Here is a 23811-nt window from a genome sequence, read left to right on the forward strand (position 1 = left end):
TTAATTTGGATAAATGCATTTTGGTAAATTAAACAAGGCAGGACTTATACAATTAATGGTATTGCCCTGGGTAGTGTTGTAGAACATACACCTAGGGGTTCAGGTACATGATTCTTTGAAATTTGTGTCTCAGGTAGACAGGGTGATTAAGAAGGTGTTTAACACACTTATCTTCATTTCTCAGACCTTTGAGTATAGGAATTGGGACATCATGTTGAGATTGTACAGGACGTTGGTGAGGCCTGTTCTGGAGTACTGTGTACAGGTCTGATCACCCTGCTATTGGAAGGATATTATTAAATTGGAGAGGGTTCAGAAAAGATTTACCAGGATGTTGCCAGAAATGGAGAGTTTGAGTTATAAAGGTAGGCTGGGACTTTTTTCACTGGAGTGTGGAAGTTTGAGGGGTGACCTTATAGAGATTTATAAAATCATGAGGTGCTTAGATAGATAATAGCAAGGATCTTTAATAGCAAGGGAGTTCAAAAGTAGGGGGCATATTTTTAAGGTAAGAGGAGAAAGCTTTATAAAGGACCTGAGGGGCAACTTTTTTTTTTTTTACACAGAGAGTAGTTCATGTGTGCAATGAACTGCCAGAGAAAGTGATGGATGCAGGTACTGTTGCAACATTTAAAAAACATTTGGATAAGAACATGAATAGAAAAGGTCTGGAGTATTATGGCAAGCGCAGGCAAGTGGGACTAGTTTGGTCTGGGAACATCGTCGGCAGTCACTAGTTGGACTGAAGGGTCCGTTTCTATGCTCTATGACTCTATGTAGATCTGGCTCTGTGACCAGAAGCTCAACACCTGCCCTCTGATTTCCACTCACTCACAAGCCTCTACACTGACCGCAGAGATCATAGAAGTCAGATGAGAACAGGGCCAATATACTTGCTGAGTCTCCTTTGAGGAACAATATCTTTTCAGAAAGCTGCAATAATTGAGAGGATTGTGCTGATACTCACGTCAGTAATTTTTGTTACAAAGACAAATGCCCCCATGGGGTCAGGCCAGGCCAGCTGCAGCCAGAAGCTCTTGATCTGAGTGAAGCAAGTCACTACATCGACAGCCGAACTGCTGTGCTTCGACAATGTGTCAACAGGTTCGAACTGGAAGTTAAATAAATGCACAAACATTCACCGCTATTGTCAACTTAGAGAGACCATTCTGAGAAAAGGTTACTCAACATCCTCTGTAAAACCTCCCCTCTCATGATCTGTACCCACACACATTTAATACAAGAGATTTTCGTGAGTTAAATCAACTGACCCAAGTATTCTGCCTTGTCCCCTCACTATATCAATTACTGTCACTACAGTACAATTACTGATCATGCCTAAATAGAAGAGGAAATCACGGAGAATGAGCCTGCAACTTGTTAACATGCTCAACTGGCAACAGAGGGTCATTGGGTCATTTACCTGATCCACTGACACTGCCCTCGTAATACGTTCACACGACTTTTCGTAAACAATTTGGAGCCATTTGTTAATGGATGTCTGAAACCAATTGTGGAAATTTGTGAGTGCCAGAAGTTGCGAGTCCCTGGAGAGGATGGGAAACAAAACAGATTTAGAGTCACGGTGGGATCAGGTGTGTTAGACCACTCCCTGGCCACAGGATCCAATGTATTAGACCACTCACTGCTTATAGGATTCAGTGTATCAGACCATTCCTTGCTTTATGGGATCCATTGTGCTAGATCACTCCCTGCTCAATGGGATCCTGTGTTAGACCAATCCTTACTATTATGAAGGAAAACAGAACCTGCATTTAATATCTGCTCAGAACATGCAACACTCCCTCCCTCAGCACTGGACTTTCAGCCCCTGGTGAGGTAGACCATTTAGAACAGAGACAATGAGAAATTTCTTCACCCAGAGAGTGGTGAACATGTGGAATTCCCTGCCACAGAAAGAGATTTGAGGCCAAAATATTCAATGTTTTCAAGAAGGAGATAGATGCAGTTCTTAGGGCTAAAGGGATCAAAGGGTGGAGTGGGGTGAAAGCAGGAACAGGGTACTGAATTGGATGATGAGCTGTAATCAAATTGAATGGTGGAGCAGGCTCAAAAGGTCAAATAGCCTAATTCTGGGACTATTTTCAATGTTTCTAAGAAGAAATACTGCTTTACACAGTGAGTTGTTCTCATCTGGAATGCATTGCCTGAAAGATGGTGGATGCAAACTCAATCGTAGCATTTAAAAAGATATTGGATAAATAACTGCAAGGAAAAAAACTGGCAGGGCTATAAGGAAAGGCAAATAAAAATGTGGAATAAAAACCGAAAGAACTGCAGATACTGGAAATAGAAACAAAAACAAAAATTGCTGAAAAAGCTTAGCAGGTCTGGCAGCATCTGTGAAGTGAAATCAGAATTAACAGTTTGAGTCCAGTGACCCTTCCTCAGAACTCATGGTAGCCAGGAAAATGTTTTTTATGCAGAAGGTAGAGTGGTGAAGGGGTAAGGAGTAAACAATAGGTGGAGATAGAGCCTAAGGAGAAAGAAGAAGTTATGCAGACAAAGGAGTGGATAATGATTAGCCTCAGAGAATGAATAGCTACTAATGGGGACTATTAGTAGCTAACAATGGGTTGTGTTTAATAGCAGACTATGTGATAACAAGGCCTGGTGGGTTGGGGTAAGGACAAGGGAGAAGGTGCCTCAAGCCCTAAAATTGTTGAACTCAATATCGAGTTCAGAAGGCTGTAGAGTTCTCAAGCAGAAAATAAGGTGCTCTTCTTCCAACTTGTGTTGAGCTTCATTGGAGCACTGCAGCAAGCCAGAGACAGAGATATTGGCCAGGGAATAAGGTGATGTTTTGAAGTGGCAGGCAATTGGAAACTCAGGGTCTTTTTGCAGACAGGACATAGATGTTCTGCAAAGTGGTCATCCAGTCTACACTTCGTTTCCCCAATGTAGAGGACACCACATTGTGAGCAGCGAATGCAGTAGACTAGATTGAGTGAAGTGCAGGTACATTGCTGCTTCACCTGAAAGGTGTACTTGGGCCCTAGGATACTGAGGAGGGAGGAAGTAAACAGACAGGTGTTACACGTTCTGTGGTTGCAGGGGCAAGTGCCATGGGGTTGTGGGGGCACAGGAGGTGTTGGAAGTGAAGGAAGAGTAGACCAGGGTGTCCCAGAGGGAACGGTCCTTGCAGAAGGCTGACAAGGGAGGGGAAGGGAATATGTGTCTGGTGGGGACATCCTGCTGGAGGTAGTGGAAATGGCAGCAATGATCCTCTGGATGTGGATGCTTGTGGGATGGTAGGTGAGGACACGGGTGACCCTATGTGGGAGGGAAGAGAGAGGCTGAGGGCTAAAGTGCGGGAGATGGGTCACACCTGCCTGAGGGCACTGTCAACTACTGTGCTGGGGAATCCTTGGTTGAGAAAGAAAGTGGACATTTTGGAGGCCCCCTTGTCAAAGTCGGCATCAACAGGACAAAAGCAATGGAGTGGGAAATTGGCTCTAAACAGCTCTACCAAACAAAGGCACACTGGATTGACTGGCCTCTTTCTGTGTTGTAAAATTCTGTTCTTTTCTGGGGACAATCCAGTACATTGGTTTCAGAGTCCAAGTCGTTGTACAGAGAATTGCTCAAGTCACCACCCAGCTGTTTCCACACTTGCAAGTTCTTCCGGTCCTGGCTCTTGAATTCGGAGTTTGAAGTAATTGTCACAATGCACCAGGGCTGGTCTTAATTTTTTATGGTCTCCATTCCTCTCTCCATTGCTACATAACCCATCGCTTCAACTTTACCTTTAGTCACTCCTGATAATTCCTGCTCAGTGACTGATGTCTTAATTCCATTCTCTCGGGCTACTTTAAGGTGAGTAATTCTAGCTTCTGTTGACTCACTTTAATTGAAGGTACTCCTTGAATTGTTTCAGCTCTTTAAGTGACAAGTACAGCTCAAACAGAGTCTCCCCCATCTGTTGGGTCATTTGTGACCTCTCCTGTTCCATGGTTGTCCCCAGTTCATCCATCAGCATGAGAACATCATCTGCGACCTGCACCAAGCAGACAGTTTTAAGGAAATAGATTGAGGCAACAATCACAAATCCTGGGTTCAGGAGTGGGGAGAAGACAATTCCAGTTAGATCCATGATAAGCAGGTAATCCTGCATACAGTCTTAGATTCACTCTTCCCACCACATTGAGGACACTGCAATGAGGGAGAGACCTATCAGCAACTAAGATGTTCTGATGAGGTGCTGCAATTAAGCTGGTCATTCAGAGGCTGATTGAGGGGGACCAGTCCCCACATTCCAGGAAAAGCTGCTGAACCTGATCATTGCCCTGATTCAGCACACAATGAGTTCCCAGTTGTGGCTGGACAATGAGCATGAGGTTGGGGTTATGGCAAAGGGGTTGGGCAAGGACGCAGCACAGGAAATGTGCTCAGGGTTTAGAGGCTTACATATGATGAGGGTATGCAAAAACTCTGGTGATTGAAGACTCACACATAATTGATTGGAGATTCTCAAACGTAATGGAGGCTTGATGTTTTTGGAGTTGAGTCTCTGGCATTTAGGTTTGGTGGGGAGGGTGCTCCAAGAACTCACTCTCAGAGTCAAATAAACAATCTCCTTACCAGTTTCTCCAGCTGTTGGTAGGCAATGCTGAAGTAATCAATCTTCAAAATACTGGAAAGAGACAGAAATCATTCCAAGTGGATGAAAAACAGCTGCTCAGTGAAGTTACAACACACAACAGGAACACAACCAACAGAATGTATTCTTATGGCCTCTCTGGCTTACACCACCTCTTTGCGAGATATGGGGTAGTGGGGTGGTAGTGGGGTGGCAGGATACTTAACATTGAGCTCAATTTCCCATTCCATCAAAACGCAAGAATTTGTACAGCCAGAGGCCTGGTCAGTCTTCCACAACTGCAATCTCAGCCCTGTCAACCTTCTCACATTCTCTCTTCTGTCCCCTGCAATGAGTTACAAATTGAAGTGTGCACAAACCTAAGTGATGACTCCCATTGGGGTTGTCAAACAAGTGAGTGAGCAACCCAGCTCTTGTGTAGCACCAATGTGATGCCTAGTCTGTGACAATCCCTATGACCTCAAACAATGTTTCCTAAGTATTGTGTCCTAGAGCCAATCATTTTCAGCAGTTTCATCAATGATTTCCTTCCATAAATGGGAATGTTTGCTGATGATTGCACAATTTCTGCGCCATTCGTGACTCTTTAGATACTGAAGCAGTTCATGTGTATATGCAGCAAGACCTGGACAACATTCAGGCTTGGATTGTTAACTATTTCAAATACCAAGGAATGTGAAAGGATTGCTGCACTTTTTGAAAGTGTGTAACCTAACACTCATTACAAGTACTGTTTACACAAGTACTGTTCAAGCAGTAGCAAAAGCCTAGTTTGCAGACAATCTTGGTCAAGGGATGTGTATAATTGAAGTTTAGCTGGCAACAAGTAGCTAATTGGTCTGTGGACTAGCAACCAGTTATCGATGATGGTTGCCTTCTATCTGCCATCAATTAGGTGATTAGCTCCAGGGTACCAGAACAGCTTGGTGGTTTGAATGTTTTGGCAAAAGCAATCAGATCTTTGCGAAGGCAGAGCTGTCACTTTTCTCTGCAGTAAAAAGCATCTCAAGACTCATCTGCCATGATCATGATGAATGGTGGACCAGGCTCAAAGAGCTGAATGGCCTCCTATCTTCTATGTTTCTATGTTTCTACATAAGCCTGAAGATAACCAGTTTATTTCCCTTTCCAGTTCCTGCAAACTATGACTTTAATTGATATGCCAAACATTTTTATATGTGGGATCTGGTCACCCTGTGCCTCCTGCAAACAAGTGGAAGTATCTGGAGAAGGAAGATCAAAAAGCAATATTCTGATTGGCAAAAGGATATTCTCTATAAACCCTGCAGACAGGATTTTTAGAGAGACCACTAAACTGCCTGATTTTTTAACCTCCTTCAATTTTTTTGTTTCCTGTCTGTGTCTGTCTGCGTGTATGTGTGGAAGGGAAGTTTATAATGAGGTTGAAGTTTTAACTAGTAGAGTTATATGCTGATGGTTTACAATTGTTTGCCTAGAATCTATTTATTTGTAATAAATAGTAATTCTTGTTAAGGACAGGAAACTTGGTCCATGCTTTCTGTCGGTGTGGGTCTAAAAGACAGATAAATTGAGGAATTCCACATCCCTTTTAAATCATTTAACTTGTACGATGATTCCAGAAATAGTGGGTTTGATTTCCAGTACACTACACCAGTGGGGTATAAGAATACCATCCAGGACAAAGCAGCCTGCTGATTGACACTCCACTTTAAACATTCACTTCCTCCACCATAGGCAACACATTGGCAGCAGAGTGTACAATCTATAAGGTGTATTGTAGGAACTTGCCAAACTATCTAGAAGGACAAAGACAGTAGATACATGAGAAAAACACATCTGTAGATTCCCTCTAAGCTATACACCACCCAGACTTGACACGGTATCACCATTCATTCATTCTTTCTGAATCAAAATTCTGGAACCCACTTTGAAACATCACTGTGGGTTTATGCAACTCTAACAAAATTGCAGCATTTCAAGAAGGTGGCTAACTGTAACCTTCTCAAAGACAATTAGGGATGGAAAATAAATGCTGACCTGGCTAGTAATACTACATCCATTGGACAAGGGTTTAAAAATAGTGAGAGGTTGTAGATCTCATGAAACATTTTATAAGCAAATGTATAGAGGTGATTTACTCTCTCTGACACAGAGTGTTTGATCGGACAATGTTGAGCAATCTATACTCTGTGTCCATCTCTTCCTGTACCTGCCCTGGGAATATTATTAGAGACTTGGTATCCAGAGCAATGAAAGGTTTTATTTCCCAGCACCAATATCCTTAACCTATCTGAACAAAATAACTGTTACTAAAATGTAGGAACAAAAAAAATGTCAAATACCTGACAAATATTTGGTTGTACTTGTTTCGATCTTTACGTAGCTCTGTACAAACTGCATCAACCAGTTGTACCAGTCTCATCAGTTTAGTCAATTCAGACTGCAAAATAAAGTCAGCCTGAGATCAGTTTTGATAAAAAGTAATGAACCTTTCATCACCAAATCCAATTCACAGTCAACAATGTTGCAAAACCCAACACACAGTAAACAATGCCGCAAAACCCAACACACGGTAAACAATGCCACAAGACCCAACACACGGTAAACAATGCCACAAGACCCAACACACGGTAAACAACATGCAAAAACCCAATTGAGGATCAACAACACGCCAAAACGCAACACACCAAAACCCAACACACAGTCAGCAACATGCCGAAACCCAATTCATGGTCAACAGCATGCCAAAACCCAATTCATGGTCAACAACATGCCAAAACCTAACTCATTGTCAACAAACCCACACAAACCCAACCTAGTAATCAATAACACTGCCAAACCCAACACATTGTCAGGAAAACTGAAATATGCATCAGTGTCTCTGAACTCAGCACATTGTCAATATCATTGCCTAAACTCAATTCACCATATACAGCCTCTGCACGCTCCTCACAGAGTCAACACATCATTAACAATACTCCCCAAATCCAACTCATCATCACAAAACCCCTCAAACCCAGCTCATCATCAACAACACCCCAAACCCAACTTACTGTAACAATACCATCCAGGACAAAGCAGCCTGCTTGATTGGCACCCCATCTACCACTTTAAGCAATGTTCTAAAACCCAACTTTCCATCAACTCTATCCCTTCCCAAATCACTGTAATCAGGAGTAGAAACATAGGATAATTTTCTCTTTCATTACTCAGACACATGAAATTGCTTCTATAACTATTCAGTTCAGTTCAGCTGATTTGTGGTTCAACTTGAGAACTTCTGTGTGTTGCTTGTTTTCACACTGATTACTTTGCACAATGGATCATGAACTCAGTAATGAATAAGACAGGCAGCAAGAACAATACTAATATGGCAAAATCAAATACTTCTGCTGATCTGCACAGATTACATTATTCAGTCACACATACCTTAAGTTTTGGTTTGAAGGTGTCACACATTTTCTTATACCATTCAGATGTGGATTTCTGTAAAATTAACAGAGAAAATCAGCACAGTGTCACTCATTGAAATGTCAAACCACAATGCTATTCAACAGAGTGTCTTTTTGTGCAATGCTGCTTGACACAATGCCACTTGATATAATGTCACTTATTCCTCTAAAATGCACTAAGAGGCAATCTCATGAAAATATACAAAATTCTTAAGGGAATAAAAAGTTGATTCCGTTTATGAGGTTTTCCCTAGCTGTGGGTCTAGAACCAAAGGACACAGTCTTGGAATAAAAAGGATAAATCATCTGGACTGAGATGAGGAGGAATTCACTCAGAGACTAGTGAATCTTTGGAACTCTCCACAGCAGAAGGTGGTGGAAGCTTTGACATTAAGTCCAAGATAGAAATTGACAGATTTCTAGGTACTAATATCACCAATTGATATGGGAAGAGTGCAGGATTTTGGTGAACAGGTAGATGATCAACCATGATCTAGAATGGCAGAGTAGGCTCGAGGGACTGAATGACCCACTTTTGCAGCTATGTTCCTATTCAATACCACTTAGCATAATGTTACCAAAGGTATTTTTAAATCTGAGTGAGAGTCTTCTGATTATACTGAATCCAATGTGTAATATACTCTTTATTTTATTAAGACTTAAAACTGTACAGTAATTTGTCTTAGGTCCAACACACAGTGGTCCTAGAGTTGGTTTGCCCAGTTCAGTTTGCCAAGAGACATTGGGACTATGTGTGCCTCCACACGTGGTCTAATCTGTATTTAATTTTTAAAAATTCTTTCAAGGGATATGGGCATTATTGGCAATTTTTCCCCCAACTCTAATTGTCCTTGAGAAGTTGGGGGTGATCCGCTTTCTGAAACTGCTGTTGTCCATCTGGTGTGGATGCATCCAAAGGGAGTTCCATGATTTTATTCCAGCAGTAAAGGAATGGTCATGTATTTCCAAGTCAGGATGTTGTGTCACTCAGAGAGGTTCTTGTGGATGGTGACATTTAAATCGATAGATGAAGGTTGCATGGTTTGCACAAATTCTGCAAAGTGTTTTATTTCTTTGCAGTAAAGATGTTGAGTGAGAAGTTCATTAGTGCCTGAGAATTTTATCTCCTTACCCTTTGATAACTTCTATTTCCTCATAGGTTCCATGTTCCTTTTATTTTTCTTCCATACATTCTGCATTTGTTCACATTAAATTCATTTCTTCTAACCAGTTCAAGTGCAAATTTCTGAAGAAGGGTCCAGACCTGAAACGTCAGCTTTCCTGCTCCTCTGATGCTGCCTGGCCTGCTGTGTTTCTCCAGCTCCACACCTTGTTATCTCAGACTCCAGCATTGGCAGTTCCTGCTATCTCCAAATACTGTTGCGTTGTTTTGATATGATCTTGACCTGCTCTAATCCAATTCTGTTCTGATTTATCAGTGAATTTAAGTAATGTTATAAAGCAAATCCATGTTGTTCATATATAAATGGATATATACAGATCACAGCTCTTTGACCATCCTTCAACTGTATCTTTTCTACCTTTATTATAATGCTGTTTCCGTCTGTTTAACCAGTTACTAATTTGTGTCACCCAGTGTCAACCTGCTGGGTTTAATTTATGGAGAAGTGTCTCCTCATCTGCTTTCTCAAAACTCATTGGGAAGTTGAGATTCACTACATCAAAGGAACTTGCCCTCCCCCTCATTAACTTGTGTTAAAAAGATTGGTCGGACGAGATTCTCCCTTCAAGGTCGTCAATGCAATTTATCATCAGATTCTGGCATGATTTCTGATTATTGACAATGAAGCCCTCACTGTACCTTCACCATGGCAACAATCTCCACATGGAGCTGGTCGTGTAAAGGACAGACCACTTTAAAGGCTTCCATGGAATAAATCTTCAATAAACACCTGAAAAATATTAAATCAAACACAGACACGAAACAGGTGAGAGATAGAGAGAGAAAAACAGAGAGAAAGAGAGATAAATAATTAGGGAGAAATAAAAATTAGGAGTTACAGAGAGAGAGAGGGAAAGAACGAGAAAACCCAAAGAGGAAAACAGGAATTGGAAGAAAGACAGGGAGACAGAGAAACCAAGAGAGGCGATATCAGGCAGGACAAAATGGAAGACAATGGGAGTAAGTGATGTAGGAGGAGTAGGGGTAAAAAAGATAAAGAACAGGAGTAAGACAGAAAGAAGTGACAGAGACGGAAATAGAGAGACAGACAGAAGAAGAGAGACAGAGAAAGAAAATTCTTAGTTCCAAAGATATTCTTTACTGAACAGTGTTTCCTACATTAACATTACAAACATATGAATACACAAACTAGAAGCAGGAGTAAGCCACTTGCTCCCTCAAACCTGTTCTTCCATTCAATAAGGTTATGGTTGATCTGATATCATTCCTGCCTACCCCCCAATAACCTTTCACTCCATTACTTATCGACCACTTCCTTTAAAACATTCAAAAACTCTGCTTCTACTGTCTTTGAAGAATAAAGTTCCAAAGACCCATGACCCTCTGTGAGAGAAACATTTCTTAACATCTGTCTTAAATGGACAATCCCTTAATTTTAATCAAGACCCCCAGTTCTACATTCCCCTACAATAGTGTCACAATGCCCTCAGGATCTTAAATGTTTCAATTAAGTTACTCCTTACTCTTCTAAACTGCAGCAGATACAAGCCTAGCCTGTCTAACCTTTTCCTGATAAGACGACCAGACCTTTCCCAGTATTAGTCCAGTAAACCTTCTCTGAACTTATATTCTTCTTGAAATCAGAAGACCAAAGCTGTACGCAGTACCCCAGATATAGTCTCAGAAATGCCTGGTACAACTGAAGCATAACCTTACTTTTGTATTCAATTCCCCCTGTAATACACAGTACATTTGATTAGCTTTCCTCATTACTTGCTGTACCTGCATTCTAATCTTTGATGATTCGTGCAAAAGGATGCCAAAACCATCTGCACCTCTGAGTTCTGCAACCTCTCACCATTTATATCATATGCTTGTTTTCTATTCTTCCTGCCAAAAATGGACAATTACAGATTTTCCCACATTATATTCCATGTGCCAGATCTTTGCTCACTCACTTCAACTATCCAAAATCCTTTGCAGCCTGTTATGGCCTCTTCATAACTTAATTTTCCTCCTTTATTTATATCATCAGCAAATTTAGTAATCATGTCTTAGGTCATTTATATGAATTGTAAAATGTTGAGGCCCTAGGACTGATCCCTGTGACACATCTACTTGTCATAACTTACCAAACAGAAAATGACTCATTTGCACCTACTCACTGCTTCTTGTTAGTTAACTAATATTTTATCAATACAAATGTGACTGCCCAACACCATGAGCTTTTATCTACTGCAATAATCTTCAAGGTGGCACCTTATCAGCACCTGAAACAGCTTCTTCAACAGTACCTCAAGAGAGTAGCTAAGGCACTCAGACCAGGAAGAGCTATGGTTCAATCATCAGTTTGTGCTGGTTCAGCTGATTAACAATGGGTTGGTGATAATTAATGGTAATGCCCGAGTTCAGAAGGTAAAAGTACAATTTGCCACATTTCTTTCTTCTGATCACTATTTAGTGAAGAGACGGAAGATAAAGCATGTGATGCCAGAAGGAACAGCATGTGATTCAGTTGTGAAGCCCTCCCAAGAGTTGGAATAATCTGCACATGCTAAAAGTCTAGGTCTGATTGGACATCTGCTAAAATGGAACTGAAATCCAATGACAGTCAATGCTTTCGAGAACAATTGGGAGACTCTCCTGTGTGATGCACGTGGACCAACATACTCATGTCTTGAGCAAGACTCAGTTGTCTCAGTCTGTCCCAGTTCAGTGTAGGTCAGTTTTGTTTCGCAAAGCTGAGTCTGAGCTTGCCTGGCTCAGGTTGGCCTGTCCAAGCTTGGTCTGGTCTTGGCCCTATTCTGCCTGGCTTTGCCTGACTCAACTTGATGTAGTATGGCCTCGCTCAATCTGATCTGGCCTCACCTGACTCTGGATCCACTCTGGTCTAGTCTCACTCAGTTTGGCTCAGCTTGATCTGTATTACCTCAGCATCAGTTCTAGCTGTTGTAATGCCATTGGATGATTGACGGGAAAGACCTGCTTCATCCTCTGGAGCAACTCCCAGCTGTAGTCAATAAAAAGGTCAAAACTGTCACCCAGGAACTCCTCCTGCAACAAAACAAAGTTAAAGGAATAATATAACTACAATAACAATGACCAAGGAGACACTGGCCTGTGAGAAGTGGCCTCAGCTCTTAGAGGCTGCTGTAGTCCGTGTTTACCAGGAATAAATGGATGTGACTTAGGCTAAGATGGGTGTTGTTATATAGTGAGCAGCATTCCACCCTTTGCAGCACATGGGTTTTGTTTTGTTTTTTTGTTCAGGGGATGTCAGTGTCACTACCAAGGCCACCATTTATTACCCTTCAATTGAGTAGTTTGCTAGGTTGTTTTAGAGGTCAGTTAAAATCAGCCAGATTGTTGTGGGTCTGGAATCACATGTAGGCTGGAGCAGGTAAGAACGTCACTGAAACAGATAGGTTTTTAGGATGATGGCTACCCTGTTACCATCAGGCTCGCTTTTAATTCCTGAATATTATTAGATTCAAATGTAACCATCTGCCATGATTAGATTTGAATCCATGTCCCAAGCACATTAGCCTAGAATTCTGGATTAATATCCAGTTATATTATCACTACACCACTGTCAATTGATAAGTTTAAATCTGAGTTCAATACATTTTTGTTTGTTAACTAAACAAAAAATTAAGGGATAGGGGAAGGCTTGTGGGGCTAAATGGTCTTCTCCTGTTCCTATTTTATTTAATAAAATTTCTCACCTCCCAGACACCAACTAAGCGTAATTTGAAAAATACAGAAACTGGAATAACGTTACACAGTAATAAAATTTGACAAATTCACTGAAAAAAATGAGTTTGAAATCCAAACATAAAAGCTGCCACATGGTGCATTCTTAACATTTCATGTATTCAAAGTGGAAGTGTGTGAGAGAGAGATATGTGCACATGCACTCTCATTGCACACACATTTACAAGGTTCACACACATGCACATATACACAAAGATGCTCGCAGACACTCAAAAAAAAATTAGTGGCATAAGATTGTCAAAACTTGTGCTTTATTTAACAGACACACAGCCTGTCATAACACTGTTTAGAGTCACAGATGAAGGTTGGTAACTTGTGTAAAATACTGAAGAATGTCCAACCCTTGGAAACTATTAAAAGTCACCAATTTCCAGGGAGTAAACAGAACTGGGGGTAGGGGGAGTAATAGTTGCCACAGGCAATATTTAGTGACATGAACGTTTTACCTGGTCTTTGGTAAGAATACTAGTCTCGAACCTCTGATCCAGGTCCTCAAGGAGGTGGAGAAGGAAACCACAGTCCATAAAGCGGAACTGGTAGTGCTTGCTATATGCCTGCCACTCACTGCAAGGGGAAGAAATAAACACTTTATTTGAAACAGCTCTAGTTCATTTCCTCTCAATCTCTTCAGTCTACAGAGTGCTTGATGGGATGTTAGAGGAACCTTATATCTGATTCTATATCATCGTAATTGTACAACTTGAAAAGTTGATAGAAAACTCAGGTGACGGGTCAAATGATTGTTTGTTTTCATGTGTATGCAATGGAGGCTAGTCTTATGATTGTGAAGTGTTGTTACAACCCTCACTGACTTCTCCTTATTTGTACCATTTTTGGCTTGGAGCAGTGAACTGTGAGCTGAGAGCTGAAGGTGACTTTTGGACTGTGAGCATCAGCTTTTCTATTTTTAAGAAAAGAGCAGAACAGACAAACTGATATTTGTTTATGAAGCTAGACCTGAAGGTTAATTGCTAATTGATACTTGTTAAAAGTAATTTTTAGATGTTTTGACTCCAGAGAGGCATTATGCTCAAACAGATGGCAGATGTTTAAATGTTAATAGATGCCAATCAAAGAAAATGTTGAAACAAAACCAGAAAGAGAAACCAAAGTTTAAACTGGCTTTGAACTGTGTGTTTTGTCAGAAGATTTGTGGCTGCCAAAGCTACAGGAAGGAGATCTGATTGTTCTCTGGTTGTCCTCCCATTATCAATGTATTGAGAGATCAGAGAATAGAATCTCAGTTATAAGAACTAGATAAATATTCCTCAGAACCAACTAGAAGCTGTTTGCATTGACCAATATCTTTAGAAACCAAGCAAGGTACAACCCCATGTGTCTGTGATATTACTGATTGTGGACATTGCTTCAGTTGACTGGCCAGATACAGCTCATTTATTTTCCTTTTGATTTATCTCTTTACTATATGTTTGTTTGACTATCTATCTTTGTGTGAATGGAGTCTAGAATCAAAGATAATTGGGTTTAAATCATAGACATCAATTTGATTGCCTTGATGTTTAACTTCGCTGTGCTAAAGTTTCTGTGACATTAATAAATTAGAGTCATAGAGTTGTAAGCATGAAAATAGACCTTTCGGTTCAACTCGCCCAAGCCAACCGGATATCCCAAATTAATCTAGTGCCATTTGCCAGCATTTTGACCATATCCCTCTAAACCCTTCCTATTCATATACCCATCCAAATGCCTTTTAAATGTTGTAATTGTACCAGTTTCCACCACTTCCTCTGGCAGCTCATCCCATACACACACCACCCTCTGCATGAACAAGTTGCCCCTTTTGTCCATTTTAAATCTTTCCCCTCACACCTTAAACCTATGCCCTCTAGTTTTGAACTCCCCCACCCTGGGAAAAAGACCTTGGCTATTCACCCTATCCATGCCCATCATGATTTTATAAACATCTTTAAGGTCAGCCCTCAGCCTCCTACATTCCAGCGAAAATAGCCCCAGCCTATTCAACCTCTTGGCATAGCTCAAACCCTCCAACTCTGGCAACATCCTTGGAAATCTTTTCTGAACTCTTTCAAGTCTTACAACATCCTTCCTATTGCAGGGAGACCAAAATTGCACCTAGTATCCCAAAAGCGGCCTAACTAATGTCCTGTACAGCCGCAACATGACCTTCGAACTCCTATACTATATGCACTGACCAATAAAGGCAAGCATACCAAACACCTTCTTCACTATCCTATCTACCTGCAACTCCACTTTCAAAGAACTATGAACCTGCACTCCAAGGTCTCTTTATTCAGCAACACTGCCCAGGACCTTACCATTAAGTGTATAAGTCCTGTCCTGATTTGCCTTTCCAAAATGCGCACCTCACATTTATCTAAATTAAACTCCGTCTGGCACTCCTCAGCCCATTGGCCCATCTGATCAAGGTCCCATTGTATTCTGAAGTAACCTTTCTCGCCATCCACTGCACTACCAATTTTGGTGTCATCTGCAAACTTACTAACCAGACCTCCTATAGTCACATCCAAATCATTTATATAAATGACAAAAAGCAGTGGACCCAGCACCGATCCTTATGACACACTGCTGGTCACAGACCTCCGTTCTTGTTAATTCTTACGTTTAAGCTGGTACCTAGTAGCAGTTATTCACAAAGGTCTGGTATTGGTTATTCAAAAAGTCTGGTTAGGAAGCATTGGAGTCAATTTTGAGAGTCATTGAATGTTTTAATTTTACTGTGTTGCAAGAACATAAGAACATAAGAACTAGGAGCAGGAGTAGGCCATCTGGCCCCTCGAGCCTGCCCCGCCATTTAATAAGATCATGGCTGATCTTTTTGAGACTCAGCTCCACTTATCCGCCCACTCACCATAACCCTTAATTCCTTTACTTTTCAAAAATTTATCTAGCCTTGCCTTAAAAACATTCAGTGAGGTAGCTTCAACCGCTTCACTGGGCAGGGAATTCCACAGATTCACAACCCTTTGGGTGAAGAAGTTCCTACTGACCTCAGTCCTATATCTGCTTCCCTTTATTTTGAGGCGATGCCCTCTAGTCCTAGTTTCACCTGCTAGCGGAAACAACCTCCCTGCCCCCACTTTATCTATTCCCTTCATAATCTTATATGTTTCTATAAGATCTCCCCTCATTCTTCTGAATTCCAATGAGTATAATCCCAGTCTACTCAGTCTCTCCTCATAATCCAACCCTCTCAACTCTGGAATCAACAGAGTGAATCTCCTCTGCACCCCCTCCAGTGCTAGTATATCTCTTCTCAAGTAAGGAGACCAAAACTGCACACAGTACTCCAGGTGTGGCCTCACCAGGACCCTATACAGCCGCAGCATAGCCTTCCTGTTTTTAAACTCCATCCCTCGAGCAATGGCAGACAAAATTCCATTTGCCTTTTTAATTACCTGCTGTACCTGCAATCCCACCTTCAGCAATTCATGCACAAGGACACCCAAGTCCCTCTGCACAGCAGAGTGCTGCAATTTTTTACCATTTAAAACATAGTCCATTTTGCTGTTATTCCTACCAAAATGGATGACCTCACACTTATCAACATTGTACTCCATCTGCCAGACCTTGTCCACTCACTTAGACTATCTATATCCCTCTGCAGACTTTCAGTGTCTTCTGCACACTTTGCTCTACCACTCACCTTAGTGTCATCTGCAAATTTTGACTCACCACACTTAGTCCCCAACTCCAAATCATCTATATAAATTGTAAACAATTGAGGTCCCAACACTGATCCCTGAGGCACACCACTAGCCACTGACCGCCAACCAGAAAAACACCCATTTGCCCCTACTCTTTGCTTTCTACTGGACAACCAATCCTCTATCCATGCCAATACATTACCTGTAATACCGTGCAACTTTATCTTATGCAGCAGCCTTTGGTGTGGCGCCTTGTCAAATGCCTTCTGGAAATCCAGATACACCACATCCACAGGTTCCCCATTGTCCACCATGCAAGTAATGTCCTCAAAGAATTCCACCAAATTAGTTAAACATGACCTACCCTTCATGAACCCATGCTGGGTGTTCCCAATGGGACAATTTATATCCAGATGTCTTGTTATTTCTTCCTTAATGACAGATTCAAGCATTTTCCCCACTACCGAAGTTAAGTTAACTGGCCTATAGTTACCTGCTTTTTGTCTACTTCCTTTTTTAAACAGTGGTGTCACATTGGCTGTTTTCCAATCTGCAGGAACCACCCCAGAGTCCAGTGAATTTTGGTAAATAATTACCAGTGCATTTGCTATTTCCCCCATCACCTCTTTTAGTACCCTGGGATGCATTTCATCAGGGCCAGGAGACTTGTCTACCTTTAGCCCCATTAGCTTGCCCAGCACTGCCTCCTTAGTGATAATGATAGTTTCTAGGTCCTCACCTGCTATAACCTTCTTGCCATTAGTTTTCGGCATGTTATTTGTGTCTTCCACTGTGAAGACCGACATGAAATAACTGTTTAATGTCTCGGCTATTTCCTCATTCCCAGTTATTAAATTGGCCTTCTCATCCTCTAAAGGACCAATGTTTACCTTCGCCACTCTTTTACGATTTACATATTTATAGAAACTTTTGCTGCCTGTTTTTATATTCTGAGCTAGTTTACTCTCATAATCTATCTTACTTTTCTTTATAACTTTTTTTGTGGCTTTCTGTTGGCCTTTAAAGATTTCCCAGTCCACTAGTTTCCCACTACTCTTTGCTTTTTTGTATGTGTTTTTTTTCAATCTGATACTTTCCTTTATTTCCTTAGACATCCTCTCTCTGGCTCTCTCTTTTCCTACAGTTCTTCCTTATCACTGGAATATACTTCTGCTGAGCACTGTGAAAAATTGTTTTGAAAGTCCTCCACTGTTCCTCAATTGACCCACCATAAAGTTTTTGCTCCCATTCTACCTTAGCTAACTCCTCCCTCATCGCATCACAGTCTCCTTTGTTTAAGTACAGGTATAGGCAGGCTGATTTGATTTGGCCGTCTGCCTTTGTTTTAGAACAATGTAAAACCAACTCTGCCTGGCTTCTGACACCTCCAGTTTTATACAAAACATTACATGTTCCATTTCCCCAGTTTCTTCATCCAGGTGTCTTATGTTATCTACTAAACCAAAAGAACAGCAGATGCTGGAAATCAGAAACAAAAACAGAAATTGCTGAAAATTCTCAGCATGTCTGGCAGCATCTGTCGAGAGAAATCAGAGTTAACATTTTGAGTCCAGTGACCCTTCTTCAGAACTGTTCTACTGTTGTGCCACAATTTACACAGGCATTGTTTGTATTCCGCACAAAGCCAGCACTATGCTGCTGATAGTGTGGCTTATACACTACCAGCCTTGACTCTTTATATACATCATTTGTTATTCATTCATTCAATATGACTAAAGCTTTAACCCTTAACTAACTAAAGCTAATTTAATCCCTTCACTCATATTGTATCTGAAATGTAAGCAGAACACGTTGGAGAAAGTCAGCAGATCTGCTAGCATCTGTGGAGAGTGAAACAGTTTATGTTTCAAGTCCCATGAATCCTCTTCTTCAGAACTCAACAGTGCTGGAAACATAGAAACACAGAAGATAGGAGGAGGAGGAGGAGGCCATTCGGCCATTCAAGGCTGCTCTGCCGTTCTTTACGATCGTCCAACTCAATAGCCTAGTCCTGCTTTCTCCCCATAACCTTTGACCCCATTCGCCCCAAGTGCTATATCTAGTCGCCTCTTGAATATATTTAATGTTTTGGTATCAACTACTTCCTGTGGTAATGAATTCCCCAGGCTCACCACTCTCTAGGTGAAGAAATGTCTCCTCAGCTCCATCCTAAATGACCTACCCTAAATCCTCAGACTGTGACCCCTGGTTCTGGACATACCCACCATTGGGAACATCCTCCCTGCATCTACCCTGTCCAGTCCTGTTAGAATTTTATAAGTCTCTGTGAGAACCCCCTCATTTGTCTGAACTCTTGCGAAAACCATCCTAACCTAGTCAATCTCTCCTCATACGTCAGACCCGCCATCCCCAGAATCAGCCTGATATACCTTCGCTACACTCCCTTGAGAACAAAAGCATCCTTCCTCAGAAAAGGAGACCAAAACTGCACACAATATTCCAGGTGTGGTCTCACCAAGGCCCTGTACAACTGCAACAAAACATCCCTGCTCCTGTACTGGAAACCTCTTGCAATAAAGGCCAACATACCATTTGCCTTCTTTACTGCCTGCTGCACCTACATGCTTACCTTCAGCGACTGGTGCACAAGGACAGCCAGGAGGAAAAGTGAGTGTAACAGATCTTGAGGATGTCTAGAGCAAAAGGGTAGTAAAGGAGGTGTTTTGATATAAAAAAGATATTCATGATCGTTGTGGATAATTCAAATTAGTTAGCTTTGCTGAGAGCAAGCCCACACAAACAAGACATTGGTTGGAAGTGGGGGCAAGATTGTGGGTGTGGGGATAGGAAGCAGTGTAATCGAAATGGAGGACAGAGGTCATGTTTTTGAGCACACGTTGTGCCCTGAAGGCTGTAAACTGCCTAAGCAAAAAGTGAGGTTCTGTTCCTCCAACCCACATTGGTCTTTGTTGGAACACTGTAGCAGGCCTAAGATGGAAATGTTAGCATGGAATAAGATGGTGTATTGAACTGACAAGCAACTGGAAGATTGGGACCGCTTTTACAGCACAGTCAAGATACTCCACAAAACAGTCACCCAGTCTGTGCTTGACCTTGCCAATGTAGAGGAGGCCTCACTGTGAGCAGTGGACTGGATTGAAAGAAATACAAGTAAATTGCCGCTTCACCTTGAATGTGTTTTTGTGGCTTCGGATAGTGAGAAGGGAAGGGGAAAAGAAAGGTAAGTCTCACACCTTCAGTGACTGTATGGGAATGTGCCATGGAAGAATTAGAAAGTGTTAGAAATGACAGGGGAGTGGAGTAGAGTGTCACAGAAGGCAGAATGCTGACAAGGGAGAAGAGGGAACGATGTCCCAGGCAGGAAAAGGGGACCACGCAGCTAGTGAGGGAACCCCTGAGTGCATCTCAGTTGCAAACTGTTTTTCAGCCTTTGTGACTGTATGTGGAAGAAGTTGAAATCAAATTAGAAGTTGAAATGCAAATAAGTCTGAAGACAGAGGAATCAGACTAAATAAGAAAAAAGTGAGTTTAGCAAGTCTAAGTTGAATATAATTTGATACAAGGTGTCTGAAAAATACACTAGTCAGATTGAGGGCACAGATAAGCACATGGGTGTATAATATCATAGCAATGCCTGAGATTTGGCTGAAAGATGGGCAAGATTGTCAGTTCAACATTCCTAATTGTAGAGCAATAAGGCAAGATAGAATGGCATTAGAAAAGGAGAGGGAGACACAAAATTGATCGAGGAATTAATTAGAGCAGTAAGGAGGGATGATATCTTGGCGGAATCATCAAATGAGGCCCTATCATCAGAAAGTAAAAAACACAATTCTGGTTCTAATATTCAGAAATGAGCCCAGGCAATGGAGAGCATCTCAGTAGGGGAGCATTTTGGAATTAGTAGCCATAACCTGGTTAAATTTAGGATAGTAATGGAACAGTATAAGGATGGGCTGGGAATACAAGTACTAAATTGGTGAAAGGCTGACTTTATTGATACGATTCGGCCAAAGGGGACTGACAGGAATTATTTACAGACAAAACTGTGTCAGAGTAGTGGGAGGCATTCAAGGAGAAAACAGCAAAAATGTTCCCATAAAGACAAAGAGTGGAACCAAGACAAAAGAATCCTGTTTAAAGTATATAAAGGTTAGGATTAAGAAAAAAAATGCTTATGACAGATACTGAGGGCTCAATATGCAAAGTCGCTATGGGAGTATTAAAAGGTGCAGCTGAAGGGTGGTGGTGGTTGGTGGGGGGAGGGGTGCGGTGGGGTGAGGGGTGGGGCATGATAAAAAGGAAATTAGGAAAACAAAGAAAATGCATGAGAAAGCATTGGCAGGTAGAAAAGGAAAGCCCAAAGGGATTTTCTTTTCAACATATAAAGAACAAGAGAATATCTAGGGAAAGTGTAGGACCCATTTGAGGCATGGAAGTAACCTGTGTGAAGCTGAAAGACATGGACACACCATCATCAATGAATAATTTGGATTGTTCTTCATAATGGAATAGGAAGACATGGATATAGATATCAAGGTGGAGGACTTTGAAATATTAGAAGACACGGAGACAGGAGGTAACAACAGCTTTAGCAGCCTTAATAGTGGATAAGGAGGCTCAGATAAAATAAGATGTTTTCCAATCATCTGGGACTTTTTCAGAATCTAAGGATTCTTGGAAAATTACTACCAGTGTATCCACTATCTCTATGGCTACTTCTTTTAATATCCTCGGATGCATCCCATCAGGTCTAGGGACTTATTTGGTCTTTAGCCTCATTAGTTTCCCTACCATTTTTTCTCTAGTGATAACTTTTGTGTTTATTCCTCTTCTCCTTTTGCCCTTGATTATTTAGCATTTTTGGAATGCTAATAGTGTCTTCCACTATGAAGGCTAATCAAAGTATTTATTCAACTCCTCTGCCATTTCCTCATTCCCCACTATTATTTCCCCAAACTCATTCTCTAAGGGATGTTCACTTTGGCCTCTCTCTTACTGTTTATATATTTAAGGAAGCTCTTGCTGCCTGACTTGGTTAAACTTGCAAGTTTGCCCTCAAGTTTATTTTCTCCCTCTTTGGTACTTTTTGGTCATCTTATGTTGTTTTCTAAAACTTTCCCAATTCTCTGGCTTACAATTAATCTTTGCCACATTATATGTTCTCTTTTAATTTGATGATATCCTTAACTTCCATGGTTAACCATGGTTGGCTTATCCCCTTTCTGGAATCCTTCTTTCTCACTGGAATATACCTGCTGGGAGCCATGAATGATTTTATTAAACTTCTTCCTGTGTTCCTCAACTGTCTTTGCTGCTAAACTATTTGTTAAAAATTTCTGAATACCAACATGGTGAAAGTTAATACAGGAGTTGTACTCACACAGCTGTCTTCTGTAGAGGTGAGAGGTCAAGTTGCATGGCATGGTGGGCTAGAATGGTTACAGCATGTTTGCTGAGTTTGCCAGACCAGATGTTTTGGTCATCCTGTGGTGAAGGAGAGGTAACAAAATTAGTTGTTGGGCTGTCTCAAGTTTACTGTGGCGACAAGATGGTTTTCACTGTGATGATGGTGCCACTCCAAACCAGTGGAGTTCCCTTGCAGTTCCTGGATGCCAGAAACTCTGTGGCCCCTCACCCTGTGTCCATTCTATAGATGTGAATGAAGTCATTGAGTGGCAGGAGGCTTCTCCAGGTCAATAGAACCACAGGCAAATCTGATTCCCTCTGCAACTCACACACACCCCATTGGTCCTGTCTCCACAGTCAAGGGCATAAAGCAATATAACACAGATATCAACTCATTCAGCACCGATTGAATTTTGGACCACCCATTAACTATAGTGCTTTAATTATAAATATCATGTGAAACAACCAAGGATTTTTACATATGATGATTGCACAAAGGATTTAATTATAAATAAGGTATAGGAGTGTCAAAGATACCAAATAAACATCTACCTAAGCCAGTCACAGCTCCAACTGTTCTACTCTGTTATAATGAAGTAATACATACCTGGAAATCAGAGTGCTCCATCTCCAACAGTTGCCTCAGCAACAACTCATGGATTCTCATACCACACATCATCTTGCACAGCTCTGTATCTCTCTGTAAAACAGGCAACTGTGACAGCAGTCTTCACAACTCAGTTTATTCTACTTTCCTCTCTTCTTCTGAAATGCTGACTCTCACTGGGGTATATATTCCCTTGTCTCCTAAAGGTGCTGACTCTCACTAAGGTACAGGACCTTCTCCTGAAGGTGTTAATTCTCATTATGGTACAGGTCCCTTTGTCTCCTGAAAGTACTGACTCTCATTTGGGTACAGGTCTCTTTTCTCGTGAAGGCATTAGTTCACACTATGGTACAGGTTGCCTCCTTTCCTAAAGGTGCTGACTCCTACTGGGGTAAAGGCCCCTTCTTTGACATTTGGGGAACTTTTCAATTGGCAGGATTTGGCAATCTCTTACTTCAGTCAAGTGACTATGTTTGACAGGTGAATACAGACATTAGGTTCTCGCAAGATATTCCAGTGTAATTTCCTGTCCTCACTGTGGGGCGGAAGGCCTGCTGACTGGTTTCTGTTGGGTTTTGGTCTTAGCTGATTCGAATGGTCTTATTAAGAAGACTTGACAATACTTCAATAACTCAAGGTAAACCCTCTTCCTCTGCCTCCCTAAATATAACTGTGTGTGTGTCTTGTCCAGCCCATTACCTGTGACATGATCAGTGTCAAAATGAGGTGACAGTCTCCTTGCACTCGAGATGAGCTTGATCGAGGCTCCAGTTTAAACCAGCCGTCGATCCCTCCGACAGGAATGTCCTGACAATGGAATGGAAAGAATTCAAACATTTCTATAAGGTAATAGTTCTGAAAAGGTTAATGTTCATATTACATTGGCTCCACCCATTCTACTGATGTTATACAGAGTCTGTAGGTGGAGACCAGAAGTTCTACTCCAGCTTTTGGAGGGAGCAAATGTATCTGTACCAGCTCCCTAAGGTCTAACCAACTACACCTGACAAAATATAGTTATACTTATAAATAAACACTATAAATGTTCTTCTTACCTAAGAATAGTCCCTCATCTGTAGATATTCTAGGCTGGTATATCCTCCATCACTAATCACCGGATAGGCCCAAGACAAAGTAGGACTGGTGGCAGTTAACTACTTTAAACACCTGTTACCCAGTACCACATACTGGTA

The 23811-nt window shown here is 41.4% G+C and overlaps 1 protein-coding gene across 1 annotated transcript in view; it reads right to left on the bottom strand.

The window, feature by feature from the left end:
• Positions 1–23455, bottom strand: part of LOC109934300 — a 45203-nt gene extending 21748 nt beyond the window's left edge. The window contains exons 1-12 of the mRNA XM_048609717.1: positions 23318–23455; positions 22619–22711; positions 21986–22089; positions 13420–13537; positions 12129–12253; positions 9878–9968; positions 8033–8089; positions 6946–7043; positions 4603–4654; positions 3867–4018; positions 1424–1547; positions 968–1111 (exon numbers count right to left, since the gene is read on the bottom strand). Of these exons, the coding sequence (XP_048465674.1) occupies positions 968–1111; positions 1424–1547; positions 3867–4018; positions 4603–4654; positions 6946–7043; positions 8033–8089; positions 9878–9968; positions 12129–12253; positions 13420–13537; positions 21986–22089; positions 22619–22711; positions 23318–23455 (1296 nt within the window). The remainder of the gene's footprint in view (positions 1–967; positions 1112–1423; positions 1548–3866; positions 4019–4602; positions 4655–6945; positions 7044–8032; positions 8090–9877; positions 9969–12128; positions 12254–13419; positions 13538–21985; positions 22090–22618; positions 22712–23317) is intronic.
• Positions 23456–23811: the final 356 nt, after the last annotated feature.

Source organism: Rhincodon typus, chromosome 21 (genome assembly GCF_021869965.1).
Source record: "Rhincodon typus isolate 14 chromosome 21, sRhiTyp1.1, whole genome shotgun sequence".
NCBI lineage: Eukaryota > Metazoa > Chordata > Chondrichthyes > Orectolobiformes > Rhincodontidae > Rhincodon > Rhincodon typus.